Below are 20,611 nucleotides of genomic sequence, written 5' to 3'. Positions count from 1 at the left end.
TTTATCAATGTTCTTATTTGAAGCAATAGAAATTAATAATATACTATATTAATTTTATTCCATACAAAGTTATGAGAAAACTGGGAGGTTTTCTTCTAATGTTGCCCAGGTTCTTTCATCTGTGATGTTATATATAAGATTGGTAGACAGAATTATAGGAAGAAATTTATAATCATACACAATAATAACCAAAGACAAGGTAATGATTTATTTTTAACAATAGCCTTTTTTATGGTGGGAACTAATATCAGTAAATATTCCATTCTTGGATCTCAAATAACAATTAGAGAATTTTATTTTATAAACATAGTTTGAGAATTATTTTCCCAGATACCTATCTTAATAATAAATATTTATATGCTACTATGCTGTCTAATCATACAGATTTTAAATATGTTATCTGAAAGCTGTTCTCATCAGCGTGTTATATTACTTAGAGGAGTTAGTATAACTTGCAAATTTCACTGAAATATTTCAAATTCTAAGTAATTTGTAAAACTGTTAATAACAAATTGTAGCACAGATCTTTTGAGGAATCAGTTTTACTTTCTCGTCATCTACAGATGATAATTTTTATACCTCCCTCTTTTGTTGTTTCTTTCAACTACTTTTATATTCTAAATATAAAGTCATGGAAATTTCATTTTTTAAGCACATTTGTTTTATTTCCATGGAAGAGAGATTCAGAGTAGTGTGACTCTTCTCTTAAAAAAACAATTTATATTCTATTTTTTTTTTCTAGCAAGTTTTGTATTCTAACTTGATAGTGTATTGATTTGATCAGGTTTTGGGTGTAGAAAATAGACTTACCAAGCTAGAGTACTCAAGGCCAGCATTTTCAATAGCCAGAAGTTTTGTTGACTTTCCAAAAATGCTTTTGGAAGAGGCCATTTTGTATTCACTTTATCTAATATTTTATCAGTTTTGCCTTTAAATTTTACTATAATTCTTAGATGATTACTACCTAAGATTATTTTTATTCATTCTGTTCTCTTGGATTAAAACATTTTGTGAACTTGCCATCTTACTGTAGTTAACCTAATATTCTTCAACTAGCTGCTGTCAAAGTTAATTAGGATTTAGAAATCTTTGTAAGGTCTTCAGTAGGAAGGAGTTTATTGAGTCTCTCTCGTCTTTTGTATTATAATGACTAAATGATTCCATTGATTTTCTTCTTTCTGTTAAAATATTTAGAAAGTCAATTCATATTGACTTTGAGATCTCTCAGACCTGGTTACTTAAGCTTTCCTTAGTGCTAATTTTTATTTGAATATAACTTACAATATTTGAATTTATTTGTTTTGCACATTAGGACAAGCTTTTAATGGGATCGATTTGATTTTGGACAGTTAGTCATGGCAGCTGCTGATCTGGGAGTACATATTTTTTTCTTCTGTGTTTTTAGCATTTATCATATAAAATAACCCTCAACTTTCTTTAACCTTTCGTTTTAGTTAGCCTTATCAGTCTTCTCACCTTATTGAACATTTGAGTTCCAAAAGGAAATAATCCCAGGGTGAATTTTTTTTCTTATTACTGAGGAATTTGAATTTAGAAATGCTATGATTACTACTGCACCATATTTAACCCACTGAATTCATTGGCTTTTTAGTATCTTTCTCTATTATTGACACCTAATCAAGCTTATTACATTTTATTGTGTATTCTACTAACCCTGTTCTAATAAGCAATAATTTGTGCAGGTCTTCCTAGCATATTTTTATCCCTTTTGGCTCTTCAATCTATTTGAAGATTGGAAGTGTAATTTGATATTCTCCCTATTTTGGTGAATTTTGCTATCTCAGATGTTTTCTGAATAAATTCTAAAACCATATTTGTTTGCCTGCCTATCTGTCCTTTCTGCTGCCTTATATTTATTAAGTAACTATTGTAGATCTGTGTTTTGAACAAAATATAAAGATGATTTTTATAGTTTCTGTGGAATCAAAGTGTTCATGAGGTAGTTGTGGAAAAGGTAGATACAAATTAAACTAATTTTACTATATCTTTGATACAATTTATAGTAACTTTCTTGTCTGGTATTATTTTTAAATCCAAGGCATTATTTTCTCTGCCTCTCACATTTAATGCTATATTCCAAGATCTTTTCCTGTTTTTAATAACTGAAAGTGCTTTATAGCATGATAGTCCAGAATTCTCTGTGGGTGTATTTTATCAAATGTCTTTGCTAGTTATGCCAGCATCTTCATTTTATATTAGTATTAGTATTCAAATGTAGTTAAAGGATTTAGAACTTCTTAGAAACCATATTTTAGTTTATTTTTAAATGTCACTTTGCACTTGTATGAATTTTCTTATTATATTATTGTGTCTTCTGCATTTCATTTGTCAAGCCTGAAATTGGTTTTCTGTACTAAATCTTTTTTTTTTTTTGAGAGAGAGAGAGAGAGAGAGAAATTTTAATATTATTTTTTAGTTTTCGGCAGACACAACATCTTTCTTTGACACAACATCTTTCTATGTATGTGGTGCTGAGGATCGAACCCGGGCTGCACACATACCAGGCGAGCATGCTACTGCTTGAGCCACATCCCCAGCCCCTGTACTAAATCTTAGTTGACATTTTCCTCTTCAGAAAATGTTTTCTCTAAATTTTTCATATGTTTTCTCTAACTTTTTAATTTAGAAGTTTACTACTTCTAATATTTAATATTTTCATAGTAAATGCATGGAATTTTTAGCTTACCTATTTCTTGCTTAAACAAAACAGAACAAAAGAAAACAAATTTTCATGATTCTGATGCTGTTAGGATTATATTATCATATAATTGTATTCTGATATAATTGTTAAAATTCTGATATCATTTTTTTAAAAGATGGTCTACTTGTCCTTGTCAAGGCCTTAAGATCCATTCCAGAAAAGTTTTATGTCCATAAGAAACTCAAATGTATCGAAAACATTCCTTGAAAAGTGATGTAATTCTTGTAAGTTTTCTTGTAAAGTGGGGAAGGAGGAATCACTTGGTTGTCTTCTATTTTTTTTTGGTTCCAGGGATTGAGCCCAGGAAGATTTAACCACTAAGCCACATCTCTAGCCCTTTTATATATTTTATTTAGAGACGGGGTCTCCCTGAGTTGTTTAGGACCTTGTTAAATTACTGAGGCTGGCTTTGAATTTGTAATCCTCCTGTCTCAGCCTCCTGAGCCACTGGGATTACAGGTGTGTGTCATCTGCAAAGTCTTCTTTTGCTCCTTATTACCTTTGTCTTTTCCTAAGCTCTACTTTTCTTAGCATTGTCTAACTATTCTCAGTTCTCCATTTCCCATCTGTCTGTCCCCAGCTACATGCCATACATGTTCTCTTCTTATTATTACCTCTTATAGAAAAAAATTGGTCTGTCAGTTTCTGCCACGACTCTGTTGCTTCACTGTTCATCCCAATCATACAGCAAAAAATTGATTGTACCTTTCTTTCATTGAACATGTGCAATAGGTTTTTGCTCTTAAAACAGTTTAAACACAAAGCTTATTTTTTTATGCATATAAAGTCCAAAAGGGGTATTTTTGATTGGTAAGTGGCTCTCTTCCAAAAGGTAATTTATAGACAAGCTGATCCTGATTTGTGGTTCTGCCATCTTTAATATATGGCATCTAAGGCCTCTGTACTGTTGTGCCTGGACCTGCAGAAGGGAAAAGAACATGGATGGTCATGAGTGAGAGTCTTTCATGGGCCAGTCCTAGAAGAGATGGACATAGCTTCTGTTTACATTCTACCAGGTAGCCCTTATCTACATGGCACTCTTAACTGCAAGGGAGGCTGGCAAATATAACCTAGAAGAAGAGTAAACAAGGCACTGACTAGTTTCTGACTGGCTAATTTCTACTATATATAGTTGTTTGATAGGTTAGAGGTCTGTCTTTTTCACAAACCTTCCTTGTTCATTGGCAGTTTTAACAGTGGTGACTGTATGTTGCAGACTTTAATCTCCTATTTAACATCCTTGATTTTGGTGGGTGGAATATCAATGATTGAACCCAGGGGTAATTAACCACTGAGTCACATCCCAGCTCTTTTTATTTTTTATTTTGAGACAGGGTCAGGCTAAGTTGCTTAGGGCCTCACTAAGTTCCTGAGGCTGACCTTGAATTTGCAGTCCTTCTGTCTCAGCCTCCCACGTCTCTTGGATTAAAGGCATGCATGAACTCATGTGACTTGAATTTTGACATGATGCTATGCTTTCATATAACTCCTTATCTACCTAATTTATGACCATAGAGCAAAAAGTGCCTGGAACATTTTAGTTGCTTAATGAATACTTGAATCAAATGAATGCATAATTATAGTGCCATGCCTCATTTTCACCTCTTCTTTTATATAAATACTTTTGATAGAAAAGAACATTTGGTAAAAGACACAACCCTCCCTTCCTCAGTGACTGAAACTTTATTGATAGTTCTGTACAGCTCTTATAATTTACTTTTTGTTTACTTCTTTACGGAAAACTAAGAGCTTTTTGTACTGGTTATAGGAAAAAGAAATCTGCACCAGAGGTAGATTTTTGGTAAATGTTTTGAGCACAAAAATAATGCAATTTATAAAATCTTGAGAGATTTTGAAAGTTAGAGCCCGACTTCAGAGGAGGTTTATATCTTTAGGCTGATTTGTTAGTTTCTTCTTTTATCCACTCCAATCCTTCTTCTTTTTTTTTTTTTTTTTTTAATTAACCAGATTCTGAGGATACACTCTCAAGTGCCCAGCTTGGTGATTGTGGTAGGGGTGGTGGACATAAAAATATTTACACTGTTTTGTGATAGTTATAGATTTGTAAGGTTTTGAGGAATGGTATTTATAGCAGGGCACAATGGGGATTAGGAAAGAAATTGTGCTTGATAAACCAGGAAAGGCCTGACGAAAGCCTGTGCCTCACAGGTGAGAGGACTAATCCATGCTACCTCATCAACTGAGCATCAGGATAGCTTCATTCATACTTTATTGTTACTTCACTGGGTCAGATGCCATCTTGAAACAGATGCATGTGTCCCTTCATTCCCTATTTCCAGGATGAGGAGAGGAATTATCTGCATTAACTGAAATAAAGAAAGGGTGGTGTTATCTGGATATGGTTGAAAGACTGATCTATAATTTTTTGGTCTTGACAGAGACATTCCTAACTTCAGTCTGTTCTTGAACTGCACTTTTTTTTCTTTCCAATGCAGACAGCTAGCTGCATTGGAATATACTGTGTATTACTCTATTTCTATGACTTCTGTCAGTATTTCATTAGGAATATTTAGTTACATTAAGGATAGGTATGTCATTTGGATAAAAGGCAAATCAATCAGCATCCTGTCTTCAGGAACAGAAAGATAAAATTCAAAATTGGTTTACCTGACTTTAAAAATTCTGCCATAATCCCCATTGTGCCCTGCTCTAAATAGCATTTCCTTTAATATATGTCACAAATGGTTGATCTTTGCTAAGTTTACTTTGTTGGGAAATTTCCTTATGGATTCATGTTGAATGCAATGAAGTGAAACAATGTTGTTTATCACTTAACTTTTTTCCAACAAAATTGTCATTTATAATTTAGTTTAATATACAGAAGTATATAAAAGAAAAATGACCCATACTACTACTCTGAAACTCTATTAATATTAAAAATAAAATTAATATATTTCAATTATAAAATTCACATAATACCAAATCAAAGTCTAGCTTTTCCTACTGTTCAACTGCCCTGTTCCCTTTCCTAGATGACCTTTCAGATAGTTATATTATTTGTTAGAAAAAATTATATATGCCTACCAGCATTTGTATATATTCCTGCTTTCAACTTATGAATAAGTAGTTTTATCAATTTATTTATTCATCCAAAACAATTTGTTGGGGACTTAATCTGTGCCTTGCAGAACTCTGCCTCAGAGTGCAGTAATGAACAAAACAGAAAAAGTCTCTCTTTTTTGGGGGCTTTGAGTTTGGGAAATAGATTTTTTTGGAAATATGAATAAACAAATTATGGTGTCTTTCAGTTTGTTCAAAATGCTATAAATGAAATATAGTGGTTTGGTATGATAATGCTGTTAGGTAAGGTAATTATGAAGGCCTCTTAACAATTCATTTAATTTTACTGGAAAAGGAAAAACATGTCATGATCCAATTAATGCTTGACCTATGCTCTTTTTATTTCTAAAGGTGAAGCCCCACCTGCCATCCAACTGCCCACACCTGCAGTCCAGCGCCCAAGCCCCATCACACTTTTCCAGCCCAGCGTCTCCAGTACTGCCCAGGTAGCCGTCCAGGCTCCAAGTCTGCCACTCCGCCCAGCACTCCCACCTCAACGCTTTGCTGGGCCTTCCCAAACTGACACTCATCCGCTACCTTCCGGAGCCAATCGCTCTGTGAAGAGACCTACTCCTGTCTCTCTGGAGAGCACCAGCAGGATTCCAACTAGTGCAAGTACAGCCCATGCCAGATTTGCAACCTCAACCATCCAACCTCCCAAGGAGTATTCCAGCGTTTCCACTTGTCCCAGAAGTGCTCCAATCCCCCAGGCTCCTCCCCTTCCACACTCACATGTCTACCAGCCTCCTCCCCTTGGCCATCCAGCCACACTGTTTGGGACACCTCCACAATTCTCTTTCCATCACCCTTACTTCCTACCTGGACCTCACTACTTCCCATCAAGGTAAATGAACAGTTTTTTTTTCCTTTCACTTAAAAATGTAGCTAATGAATTATTCTTCTGAAGGCATATCTTTTTTATTAAAAAGGGAACTTCCTCAGTTTAGAGACTGAATAGGAGCCAAGCAATTTTCACAAATGGATGGGGATTGCAGGTGAGGCTTGGGGGAGCTAGAAAGAGTGCATGGCTTGCCTAACAGAATAGCTCTTACTCAGCCCTGTCCAGGTCTTTTCACATGAAAATATAGGCTTCAATATTGTCAGATGATTTTTTTCATAGGAAACAACTGTAAGGACCTTAAGATCTCCTTACTGTATGCTTTCTAAATTTTAATGTGTGCGTAAATTATGGGCATCTTCTTAAAATGCTGATCCTGATTTATTAGATCTGGGATATAGTAGTATCCTGCTGGAGTATAGTATGCTTGATAGTCTGTATTTATTTATTTATTTATTATTGTGGCATTGGGGATTGAACCCAGGAACTCTATCACTGAGCTGTATCTCCAGCCCTTTTTATTTTTAAAAGTGAGTTTGAAACAGGGTCTCATTAAGTTACTGAAGCTGACCTTGAACCTATAAACCTCAGTCTCCAAAGTAGCTAGAACTATGAGCATGTGCCACTGCACTCAGTGATATTCTGCATTTCTAATAAGTTCCCAAATGATGCCAGTTCTGCTGGTTTGTGAACCACATTTTGAATAGCAAGGTAAAGAGGAAAGCTTTCCATCTAAGAAATTTTAAATGAGTAGGTCAAAGTTACTTTTCTTCTCAGTGCCTTTTTATCAAACCAGAAAATTTCCCATGTAATTTAACAATGAAGGAATTGATTTTCATAGGGAAATGTCTAGGGGAAACAAATATATAACTTTTTATTTTTGGAGTGATAGAATTTAATGTCCTTAAAAGTATCCTGATAGACTGGTAACAACCTCTGTTTTTTAATTGCTGTTATATGGATAGAGATTTTCTTTTTTTAAATCAGGTATTGAACCCAGGGAGTGCTTAACCACTACGCCACATCCTTAGTCCTTTTTATTTTTATTTTGACAAGGGTCTCATTAAGTTGCTTAGGATCTTGTGAAGTTACTGAGGCTGGCTTAGAACTTGTGATCTGCCTGCCTCAGCTTCCCCAGATGCTGGGATTATAGGTATGTGCCACCATGCTTGGTCAGAGATATATTTTGTTGACATTGGAGTGTTAGACATTTAACATTAATCATATATTGTTATTAGAAAGCAAAGCTACTCCCCACTTGGGTATACTCACTTCTCAAAAGAAACAGCTTTTGAGGATATATTGTATTGCTTCAATTCATAATAGGATTTCTTGCTTTCAAATACTTAGGTCAGAACTGGAAGAAAGTGGAACTAAAGGGGATTAGAATAGGAGAAAGGAGATTTTTGCTATCTGAACTTTGCTTTTTTCCCCCCCTCGTATATACTCTTTTTATCTTTTAGGAACTTACAGGAGTATTTTAGTTCAAGGGATCAAATATCAAGAGACTACTAAAGTCAGGAATTGATAATCTTTTCTCCTTGCTATCTGCCAGGATCTGGGATTTTTATAGGACTTTTGGAGAATTTTATGAAATGTTTCCTATAGGAGGGTTGCGGGTGGGTTGTATCTCTGAGGTTTGATCTCCATAACTACAAAACAAAATAGCACCACCACCAACAACAACAAATTAAATGGGAGAAGAAGAGAAACTGTTTTAAATGTTTCCTAGATAAAAGAAAAGTATTAGGAACATAATGGAATTTAATAAATGAGTAGATTTGGGGATACTTGGCCTCAATTAGAACCTTGAGGGGCCATATCTAAAGTTGCAGAAATTCTATTTGTTACATAATTCATTTTCTAATAGAGGAAAGTCTTGGACAGTTTATTCACAGGAAAGTAGAAAATGAATCAGAAAGTCCTACAGTCTTACTCTAGCTGCTATTGTTTTTTGTTCACTGTATTTTTCTTCCTTTTTCGGTGTTTTGAGAGACGGACATTTTTATGTGTAATTCTCACAACAATCATGTGACTTGGGTTTAATACTCCCATTTATCTAATAAATAAATTGATCAGATGTCAAATAGCTTTCCAAAACAGAAGGCAAGTCTTATAAATTATTACTTAAAATACTTTTAAAGTACTTTTCTGACTTTCATCTGAGTCTGACAATTTTCACCAGGAAATGGATAATCTAATTATTTATGCTTGCCTAGCTAGTATATTTTGGTAAAATGTAGTATGAGTAAATGACAAAATTGATTCTCTCTGTTTTCTTTTTTCTGAATTGACAATGAAGTCTTCTACAAAGAATAATTCTTCCTTAATCTATTTATGTGTGGAATTATTCAACTATTTGAACACCATAATTATAATGGATATTTGAGACGTAGATATAAAGATTTTTGGGTGTATATATGTATTTTATATATTATTTTAATATTTTTGCTGAACTGCTATTTCCCCCCTGTGTATCTAGAATAAAAATCAAGTAGGTTAGGTGGTATAATCAAGGAGTTATTTTGTAAAACAGATGAACACTCAGACGTGCTGATCCCTCTCTGAGGGCTAATATCATTATGCCTTTAAATCTTAACCATCTTCATTCTGTGCCTTTTGAACCCTCTTTTTCTGTATACTAATTTGATTCTGTAGAATAGTTCTTCTTTTCTCTCTACCCCTCCTTTTTCCTCCTCTTATAGCACATTTAAAAAAATATTTTTAGTTGTAAATGGACACAATACCTTTTTATTTACTTTTATGAGGTGCTGAGGATCAAACCCAGGGCCCCACACGAGTGAGGCAAGCACTCTACCACTGAGCCATAGTCCCAGCCCTTGCAGTGCATTTTTATTTTCATATTCAAGAGAGACATGTAGAATTCTGATTCTATTGATTACTGAGAAAAAAAAAAGTGTTACAAACCTATTGAAATTAGAGATATTGAAAGATACAAAAGACAAATGGGGAGCTGTTAACTTGAAATATATAGAAAATATACTCAGATATGTAAATGTGATAGAGAAGATGGGTCAAAGAATTCCTGAATTTGTAGGAATAGATAGCACCCTAATTGTAAAATTTTAGGCAAAAGGTACACAAGGTGAAAAACAATTATCTTTAACCTTTGTTTAGGTCACAGACTCATCTAAGAATTTGATTGAAATTTTAGACTCTCCCTGTAATAATGGACATACACATACATATATAAATTTTTACCTGAATTTTTATGGGAGAAGGAAATTTATGGTCCCCAAATATGATAAATTTTCCATGCAATTCCTTCTGTTGTACTTAACATTGAATTTAAATATGAGCAATTTAATGCCTAGGTGAACCCATGGAAAGGAAAAGAAGTCTCCATGAGCCAAAGTGACCAATAAGCTAAAACTCTTTATAGTAGTCCTGGAAATGTTTTCAAATTCATAATTTATCTAAGTTTTTGTAAACTTGGATTTTACTACTTGAGTAAGAAGAGGTGCAGTATTGAATCTGTTCAAGGCAGGATTAAGTACTAAACGTCTTCATAAGCCAGAACCCTAGAAGGGCTTTTTAACCTTGATTAAAAAAAAAATAGAATATTTTTATTGTTGACTCAGATAAAGTACAAAGAGAAACTTTTTTATAAGAAAGGTTTAAGTCTTGAAAGGGGGAATAGCAAATGAGGGCATTATTTTTATTTTTTCTTTTTCTTTTTTTTTTTATGTGATGCTAAGGATTGAACCCAGGGCCTCACATGTACAAGGCAGGCACTCAAGTCACTGAGCCACAATTCCAGCCCCGAGAAACTTGTTTTTACCCAGGGTTCTATGTGATTTCCACTAGAAGTCAAAACCCCAAGGTGTCTTTCACACATATGGAATCTAAAATCACCCTATTCACTTGATATAGAAATGTCTAAGCTGAGAAATTAGATCTGGGCTGGCAATTACCTGGACACTACTTTAGCAAAAGACTTGCATCATTCAGGTCATTTGGAGCTTTCAAAGGGGAAAATTGTCAGAATATTGTAAAAGGATTAATTATTGTAGATCTTAGTAGCCCAAGAATTTGAGATAACTGAAAACCAGAAAAAAACAAAATCAATATGTCAAATCATTAAATAAGACCTCTGTTCCAGTTGAATTGCAGAAATATGAATTGGATACACCTCTCTCTGAAACAATATAAAAACTACACAAAATATATGAAGATATGGTTTTCAAGATATTGAACATCAGGAAATGAAGGGCAGTGGCTCCATTAGAGATAGGAAACTAATGAATCAAGCCCTCCAGAGAAGGGAGTAGGACTCATTATTCAGAGTTGTCACAATATATTACCCAAAATTTGTAGTTTTTTTTTTTAACTTGGGATTGAATCCAATGGTGCTCTACCTCTGAGCTACATCACCCCTCACCATATACTTTTTTTTTTTTTTCTGTTTTTGAGATAGTGTCTCAGTAACCCAGGGTGACCTCAAACTTGTGATCTCCTGTTTCAGCTTCCTGAATCACCCCACTTGGCAAAAAAGATATAGTTTTCAATAAAAAAAAAAGACATACAAAGAAACTAGAAAATGTGACCCATTTAAAGTGTGTGTGGAGGGCAACAGGAACTGCTTTTGAGTGGTTTCAGTATTGGATTTGATAAAGATTTCAAGGCCATTATAAACATGTTCAAATAGCTAAAGGAAATCATGCTAAAAGACAAAGAAAATGATGATGATGATGATGTTTCAGCAAATAGAGAATATTTACAAGGATACAGAAATTGTAAAGAAGAAGCAAATAGAAATTCTGTAGTTGATCTGAACAGTAGCCAAAATGAAAAATCCAATAGAGAGGAGATTAAGGGTAGAATTCAACTGGTAGAATTAAATTTGAAAGTAGACTGATAGATATTATGCAATCTGAAGAACAGAGAGAAAAAAGACTGAAGAAAAATTAGTAGAGCCTCAGAACCACCACTTCAGAATGGAGCCACTATTAAACACAATAAATTATACCTAATAGGAATACCCGAGAGAAAGAAGCATAAAAACTATTTGAAGATAAAAAGGCTGAAAACTTTCCAAACAGCCTACATATTCAAGAAGCTTACTGAACTCTAAGTAGTTAAATGCAAAGAGATTATACCTAAACATATCATAGTGAAATGCTAGAAGACAAAGACAAAGGAAATCTTAAAAGCAGCATGAGAAAAATACATCATTACCAGCTGGGTCCAGAGGTACAGACCTGGAATCATAGTTTCTCAAGAGACTGAGGCAGGAGAATTGAAATTTTGAAGTCAGCCTCAAAAACATAGCAAGACCTTGTCTAAAAAAAGTAATATTAAAAAGTGCTTGGGATGTAGCTTGGCAATAGTACACCCCTGGGTTCAATCTCTAGTGATACACACATACACAAAATCATCATACACAAAGTAACCCCAATAAAATTAACAACTCACTACAGTGGAGGTCACAATTCATATTTCAAAGTGTGGGAAAGACCTTTCTACCAAAAATCTTATATTCACTGAAGCTATCTTTCAAAAATGAAGGAAAAATAAAGACATTCTTAGTTCATCAAAAATGGAAATAATCTATTGCTATTAAATTTGCATTGCAAAAGAAATATTAAAGGAAGTTCTTTAGGCTGAAGCTAAGTGATGGCTAATAGTAACTGGAATCCAAACAAGAAAACAAAGAATACCAGTAAAAGTAATCATGTAATTAGAGAAACAAATTCTATATTTATATTTTCTCTGTCTTTTAATTGATTTTTAAAAGTAATTACATAAAACAACATGTAATTATTGTTTGGGGGAAGGGATTCTGTAACATACTGAAATGTTATTTAGTCGAGAATAACAGTGCAAAATAATGAGTAGAATCAAAGTTGTTTTGGAGTAAGAACATGCCAGAGGATAATTTTAAATCACAGAAATAAATGAAGAGAACTAGAAATGGTAAATAAGAATATTAATGAGCATACTCTATAAACATATACTTCTTATCTTTTCTCAATTTATTTAATGGACCTACAATTATATAAAGTAATAATTATTTCAATATATTTTTGGATTTGTAACATATATTGATATGGTTTTGTATCAATAAGAGCACATAAAGTGGAGAAGGAAACAGAGCAACATTTCTATATTTTACTGGAATTATTAATATAGGTCCAAAATAGATTCTGCTCAGTTCAGATAGATATGACAAGTCATAGAGCCAACTACTAAGAAAATAACTAAAAATAATTGTGAAAAAATTGTTAAAGGAACTAAAATGCTATACTAGTAAGTATTCATTTAAAGCAGAATAAAGCATTAAGTAACCAATAGAAGACTAAATGGAAACCATGACATAAGTAGAAAACAAAAAATTAAAAATGGCAGATATGGACCTAACTATAAGGGCTGGGAATACGGCTCTGTGGTTGAGCATATGCATGTACAAGGTCTCAGCACTACACACACACACACAAAAGAAAAAATTTAAATCTAACTATATCAATAATGTCATTAAATATGAATGGGTTAAAGGTAGATATTGTTGTCTTGGATTAAAAAAAATCAAGACCCAATTATATGCTCTCTATAGGAGATATTCTTTAAATTCAAACTCTTCCAAAAAATCGAAGACAAGTAATGTCCTGATAACAAAACCAGACACAAGAAAAAGAAATTATTGGCCAATATTTCTTATGAGTATGAACACAAACATCCTCAAAAAATAGCAAACTGAATCCAACAGCATATTTAAAGGATGATATATCATAACCAAGTTAGACTTATCTCAGTAATACAGGGTGTTGGCTTTACATTTGTAAATCAATTATTGTATTATATCACATCAATAAAATAAGAACAAAAATCACACGGTCATCTCAATAGACAAAAATAAGCATTTGACAAAATTCAGTTTTGTTGAACATGAAGTGTTCTAACAGACTAAGAATAAAGGAAAATTAGACAAAGAACATTTACAAAAAAGCCATAGCTAACATATTTAGTAGTGAAAGACTAAATACTTTCTAAAATCAGGGACAAGACAAAGTTGTCTGTTTCTGTCACTTCTATCCAACATTTTATTAAAGGTTTATCCCAGGACAATTTAGACTTGAAAAATATATAAAAGGCATTTAGATTGTAAAAGAAGAAATTTTATAAATCTGTATTTATAAATGATGTGATCTGAGACAGAATCTAAAGGAATTTACAAAAAAACTATTATTTTAGTAAAAAAGTAAGTTTATATAATATAATACCAATATGCAAAAATCAATTGCATTTCTACATAAAAGCAATGAAAAAACAGAAAATGAAATTGAGAAACCAACTTCTTTTATAATAGCATCAAAATAATGGAAAAATCTTAGAAGTGAATTTAACAGAAGAAGTGTGAAACTTATACTCTGAAAACTATAAAACTCTGCTGAGGAAGGATGTCATTGAGAATTGTAGAATAAGGGAACTCCAGCAATCTTTCTAACAAAGTAACAAGCTGGTAAGAACAGGATCAACGTTTTTTGAACTCTGGAGTTTAATCAAAAACAGAACAACTCTAGGAAATGCTTAATGAAGGATAAAGCTTTTAAATTTTGGCAAGAGGGGGTTCTGGCAATTTGTTTATCCACCTACAATTCTCTGCTTTCCTGCTCAGCATGGCCCAGTTTCCTCTTGAAGCTTGTTGCTATTAGCGAAGGCTATGCAGACCTCATTCTCAAAAGAACTTTGATTGTGCATTTTGCTGTATCAGTCTGCTCTTTGAGGAATGGCTTAGAGACTTGTCTTTGTTTTACCCGTACCTCCTCAGAACTCTGTCAGGGCTGGAGTTGTTTCCCAGAGTGATGGTAGAAAATATTTAAAGGTATTGATTATTTGCTGTTGCCTGGAGAAAGGAACAACAGACAAAGCAAGTGGCAGACAGATAAGAAGCTTAGAAGAGACTGCAAAAGGAGACACATGGGAGAATTTGTGAAGCACCCACATATAGCAGGGAATCCAAAATGTTCCCCTCATGCCCAGAGCTATATACATGCTCAGAAATTATCTGAAAAGACCCTGAAATTCCACTTCTGGTCAATTATTAGGCTCTGTTTAAGCAGGAAGTGAAGGCTAAGTCAGAGTTGAAAATGACCCAAGAATTTTTTTTAAGTTGTCAATAGTTCTTTATTTTATTTATTATATTCAGTGCTGAGAATTAAACCCAGTGCCTCACACATGCTAGGCAAACGCTCTACCACTGAGCCACACCCTGGCTAAGAATTGAAGCAATGCCTGAACCCAGATACATTCTCCAAAGATCAAGGGGAATATTTTTGTTTTGCTTTTGTGTCTAGGTAATTAAGGAAATTTCTGTCACATCAGCAGCTGAACACTAAGCCAAGAGAACAAACACTTCAATGATCATGATTGCCAAAAAATACGTTTTGAAAAGTTACCAACCACCAGGTGGCGCATGCCTGTAATCCCAGGAGTTTGGGAGGTTGAGGCAGGAGGATCAAGAGTTCAAAGCCAGCTTCAGCGACTTAGCAAGGCCCTAAGCAACTCAGTGAGACCCTATCTTTAAATAAAATACAAAATAGAGCTGGGGATGTGGCTCAGTGGTTGAGTGTCTCTGAGTTCAGTCCCTAGTACCGCCCACAGAAAAGTCACCAACCATCTACTACCCCAAAACAAATACCATCAGCAAATTGTGGGTGGAGGAAAATTTTGTTTCAGTATTCATAATATGTATATTAACAAATGAACATACTATTAAAAATGTGCAGTTTTTTAAAAATCAGAAGATATCAAAGGAAAGTATGACATTTACAGGGAAAAAAAAACAGCAACTCTTTGATTTTCCTAAGAAAACAAAACATTGGACTTATATAAATCAATAGTCTTAAATATGCTCCATGGACAAAAGGGGGAGGAGGAAGGGAGAGAAAGAGGAAATACTTGGGAATGATATTGGCCAAGTTATATTGTTATATTGTGTGTATGTGTATGTAACAACAAATCTCACCGTTATGAAAAATTATAATGCATCAATAATAAAATGATTAAAAAGAAAAAACTAAAGAAAACAAGAAGGGTGTTTTACCAAACAGATAATATGAATGAAGAGGTGGAAATAAAATGGAGTAAAATATAAAATTAAAATAACAGAAATGAAAAATTCCTTAGGGCTGGGTGCAGCTCAGTAGTAGGAACTTGCCTAGCATGTGTGAGGTCTTGGGTTCTGTCCCCAGCACTACCAGAAAGAAAAAAGGTATTCATTAGAAGGGTTCTGAAGCATATTTGAGAAGGCAGAGGAAAGAACCAGTGAAACTGAATATAGGTCAATTGAAAATATCCATTTTAGGAAATAGGAAAAAAAATGAAAAAAGTGAATATAACCTAAGGTACCTTTAGTATATTATTAAGTGTACCAAAAGTAGAGGAAGGTACTGAAAGAATGTTTAAAGAAATAATGGCCCCAAAACTTCGAAAAATTTGAGGAAAGATGTGAATCTACATGCTATGGTGTGGATGTGAGAATGTCCCCCCAAAGCTTCTGTTTTAATTCAGAAATGTTCAGAGCTGAAATTATGGGATCATGAGAGCTATAACCTAATCAACCCATCCTAGCTGAATGGATCCAACTGGGTGATCATTGTAGGTAGGTGGGGTGTTGCTGGGGGAGGTGGGTCACTGGGGGCATGCCCTGGAAGAATTCTACTCTTTACCTCCTTCTCCTTCTCTCTCTGTTCTGAATGTCTGTGAGCAGCTTGCCCCCTCCATGCCCTTTTGCCATGATGTTCTGCCTCATCTAAGGCCCAGAGCAGTGAAGCTGGACCACCATAGACCAAATTTCTGAATTGAGCCAAAATATACTTTCCCTTCTTTAAGTTGTCCTCATCAAGTATTTTGGTCACAGCTACAAAAAGCTAATTTAACACACCATAGATACAAGAAGTTCAAATGAACAAAAAACAAGTTAGATAATCTAAAGAAATCTACACCAATATACATATAATCAAGATACCAAAAGACAGAAGAGATGAAAAGAGAATTTGAAAAGCCACAAGACAGAAGTGCCTCATGATGTACAGGGAATTTTCAAAAAGGTCAACAGTAAAGTTCTCCTCAGAAACCATGCAAGCCAGAAAGGAGAAAGAATCAAACAATGCCTTATCTAGTTTGTACTGTTATAACAGAATACCCAAGATTGATAATTTATGAAGGACAGAAAATTACCTCAGTTCTGGTAACTGGGAAGACCCATGATCATGGTGCCAGTACCTGGTGAGGTCTTCTTGCTGTGTCCTTACATTTTGTAAGGAAAAATGGCAAGAAGAACCAACTCACCTTTATTTATTTATTTTTTTTTTATTGTTGGTCGTTCAAAACATTACATCTAACTTGATATATCATATTTCACAGTTTGATTCAAAAGGGTTATGAACTCCCATTTTTACCCCATATACAGATTGCTGAACCAACTCACCTTTATAAGGGCTCCTAATCCCATTTATGAGGGAGAAGCCCATATATGGTTAATCATATTAAGGCCTCACCTGAAGGCCTCACCTCTTAATACTACCTTATTGATAACCTCTAAATTTGAAAGGAAGACATTTAAAAAATAGCAACTAAGAATTTTATAGCAAAACAATCCTTCAAAAATGAGAAAGAAACTTATATTCCTGGATAAAAGTTGGGAAAGTTTGCCACTAGTAGAACTGCCCTATAATATTTTGAGATAGAGTCTTGCTATGTTGCCTTGAACCTCACAATTGCCTTATATCAGCCTCCTTAGTAGCGGGGATTATAGCCATGCAGTACCTTGCCTAGCTCCTACAATAAATCCTAGAGAGAGTACTTTTGGTTGGCATGAAATGACTTGAGAAAGTGTATAAAAACCTTATAAAGAAATGGAGAACACTGGTAAAGATCATATAGAGGTAGATGTAAATGACATTATATTTTTGGTAATAACTCTTTGTTCCCCAAATTATTTAAAAGGACAATGTATAAAATAATTATTAGAATTCGTGTTATTAGGCACAAAATGTTTAAAGATGTAATTAATGAGAATAATAACATAAAGAGGGTAAAACCACATATGAGCAGAGATTTTTGTATGCTACTGAAGTTTGTGTCAATTAAAACTAGATTATAAATTGAAAATGTTTAATTGAAATCTCCATGGTAACCATTAAGAAAATAGTTTAAAATGTATGAAAAGGAAATGAGGGAATCAAAATGATATATGAGAAAAATTCTTTAAACAAAAAATAAGGCAATAATAGAGGAATTAAGGAACAAAAAAGATGTAAGATATATAGAAAACAAATAGCAAAACAGAGTAAGACTTTCCTTATCAGTAATCACTCTAAGTGTAAATGAATTTAAATCTCCAGTTAAAAGAAAGAGATCAGTAGAATGAGAAAGAGATCACAAAAATGTTAAGCTGTAGCTTATCTGCAAGAGGCTAGTTTTGAAGTAGGCTATAAATACGTGTAAAGTGAAATTGGAAAAGGTATTGTGTGTAAATAGTAACTGCTACTGTTTGGATCTTGAAGGTCCTGAAAAGCCTGTGTGTTGAAGACTTGGAACCCAGCCTGAGGTGCTCTTAGAAGGTGGTCCAATTTTTAGGAGTTGAGACCTAGAGCAAGAAAGTTGTGGTTGGGATCATGACCCTTGAAGGGGATATTGGGATTCTGGCTTCTACCCATCTTTCTTTGATTTTTGGCTGCTATGAGGTGAACAGGCCTTCTCTATCTGCCACACACCACAAGCTCCAACCATGATGTACTGTGTCATTACAAACCAAAAGCAACAGTGCCCATCAACCATGGACTGAAACTTCTGAAATGGCAGGCTGAAATAAACCTTTCCTCTTTATAAGTTGATTTATTTCAGGTGTTTGTATAGCCATGGAAAGCTGACTCACACAATAACTAAAAGAGAGGTAGGGTGGCTATAATATCAGACAAAGTAGATTGTAAGTAAAAAATTATTACAAGAAACAGGGACTATTATGGTTATGATATAAGGTGCCCCCAAAAGCTCTTGAGTTAATACAGGAATATTCAGAGGTGAAATGATTAAATCATGAGTACTATAATCAGTACATTCTAGTTCAAATGGACTAACTGAGTGATAACTGTAAGCAGATGGGGTGTGGGCTGGAAGAGGTAGGTCTCTGGGGGCATGCTCTGGAAGGATTCATCTTCTCTGCAGGCCCTTCTCGTTCCACCCTCTCTCCTTCCTGTCTGCCATGATGTGAACAGTTTCCTTCCTCCATGCCCTTCTATCATGCTGTTCTGCCTCACGTTAGGCTCAGAGGCAGTGGAGTTGGCCCACCATGGACTGAACCTCTGAAACTGTCAGCCAATATAGACTTTCCCTCTTATAAGTTGTCAGGTGTTTTGGATGGCAATGAGGAGCTTACTAACACAAGGATGTTGCATATTGGCCTAAGCATCAAAACATTAATAAAGCAATTATATATATACACACACACACACACACACACACACACAACAACAACAACAACAACAGAACTACAAGACTTCAATACCCCACTGTAATAGATAGATGATCCAAAATATATCCAATAATGGAGATCAATAAGGAAATAAAGGACTGAAAACACTATAAACCAGCTAGACCTAAGATACACATAAACACCCATTCTACCTAACAATTATATACAGACTTCTCACATGTACAGGGAACATTCTAAAGTAGATCAGTTTTAGATCACAAAAATGTCTCAATAAATTTTAAAAATATGAAATTATATAAGGTGTCTTTTCTATAATGGAATGATATTAAAAAAATAATAGAAGGAAAACTGAAAAAGTCACAAATATATGGGCATTAACACACTTTTAAACAACCAGTGGGTCAAAGAAGACGTTATAAAAGAAATAAGAAAAATATTTTGAGTCATGTGTGGTAGCTCACACCTGTGATTCCAATAACTAGGAAGGTTGAATCAGGATGATCATATGTCTGAGGCCAGCCTTTGTAACTTAGTGAGCCCCTGTCTCAAAAATAAAAAATGAAAAGAACTGGGGAATTTGTTTAGCTCATTGGTAAAGCACCCTTGGTTTTAATCCCTTGGACCAAACACACACACACACACACACACACACACACACACACACACATGAAGAAAGAAAAAGAAAGAAAAAGAAACAAGAGACAAATAACTTTGTGATGAAAGAAAATGAAAATCCAACATACTAAAACATATGTGTTTCTGTATTGAAAGCAGTGGTCAGATTTAAATTTATAGCCTTAATGGATGGTCTACATTTAAAAAGAAAAATCTCAAATCAAAAACTCAACTTTACATTTTAAAAGCTGTAAAAAGAAGAGCAGACCAAAGCTAAAGTACAAGAGAGAAAGTAGATATCAAAATACATATAGATAAAATAGTAGAAAACCAATCAATAAAATTGAAAAACATGTAGCTACACTATGAAAAAAAAGATAAATCACTAAAATCAGAAATGATATTGGGGATATTACTATCATCCTTACAGAATTAACAATGATTATTAGAGTATACTGTATACAATTGTACTCTATAAATTAGATAACCTAGATGAAGTGGAAAAATTCTTAGAAATACATAAATTACCAAAAATGACTCAAGAAGAAAGAAAAATCTAAACAGAACTATAGGTTATAATCAATAATTTAAAACCTCCCCCCAAAGAAAAGCTGTGGACCAGATAGCATCACTGGTGAACTCTACCAGACACTGAAAGAGGTATTAACACCAGCCCTTCACAAACTCTTCCACAATATAGGAGAGAGGGGAACACTTTTAAGGTCATGTTACCCTATTACTAAAGGCAGACATCCAGGGAAAATAAAATTACATATACTTTATGAATGTAGATACAAAATATATTCAACAAAATATTAGCAGCCAGTCATAGTGACATATACCTAATCCTAGCTTCTTGGGAGGCTGAGGCAGGAAGACCACAAGTTGAAGTTCAACT

The 20,611-nt window shown here is 34.1% G+C and overlaps 1 protein-coding gene across 2 annotated transcripts in view; it reads left to right on the top strand.

Moving 5' to 3' along the window:
• Positions 1-20,611, top strand: part of Sox30 (SRY-box transcription factor 30) — a 36,169-nt gene that overhangs the window by 5,882 nt on the left and 9,676 nt on the right. The window contains exon 4 of one of the 2 annotated variants that reach the window (XM_026388285.2): positions 6,155-6,647. The exons of the other annotated variant lie outside the window; for it this stretch is intronic. Within the exon in view, the coding sequence (XP_026244070.2) occupies positions 6,155-6,647 (493 nt within the window). The remainder of the gene's footprint in view (positions 1-6,154; positions 6,648-20,611) is intronic. 2 annotated transcript variants of the gene reach the window in all.

This window comes from Urocitellus parryii, chromosome 1 (assembly GCF_045843805.1).
Source record: "Urocitellus parryii isolate mUroPar1 chromosome 1, mUroPar1.hap1, whole genome shotgun sequence".
NCBI lineage: Eukaryota > Metazoa > Chordata > Mammalia > Rodentia > Sciuridae > Urocitellus > Urocitellus parryii.
This window is presented reverse-complemented; position numbering and strand designations above follow the sequence as displayed.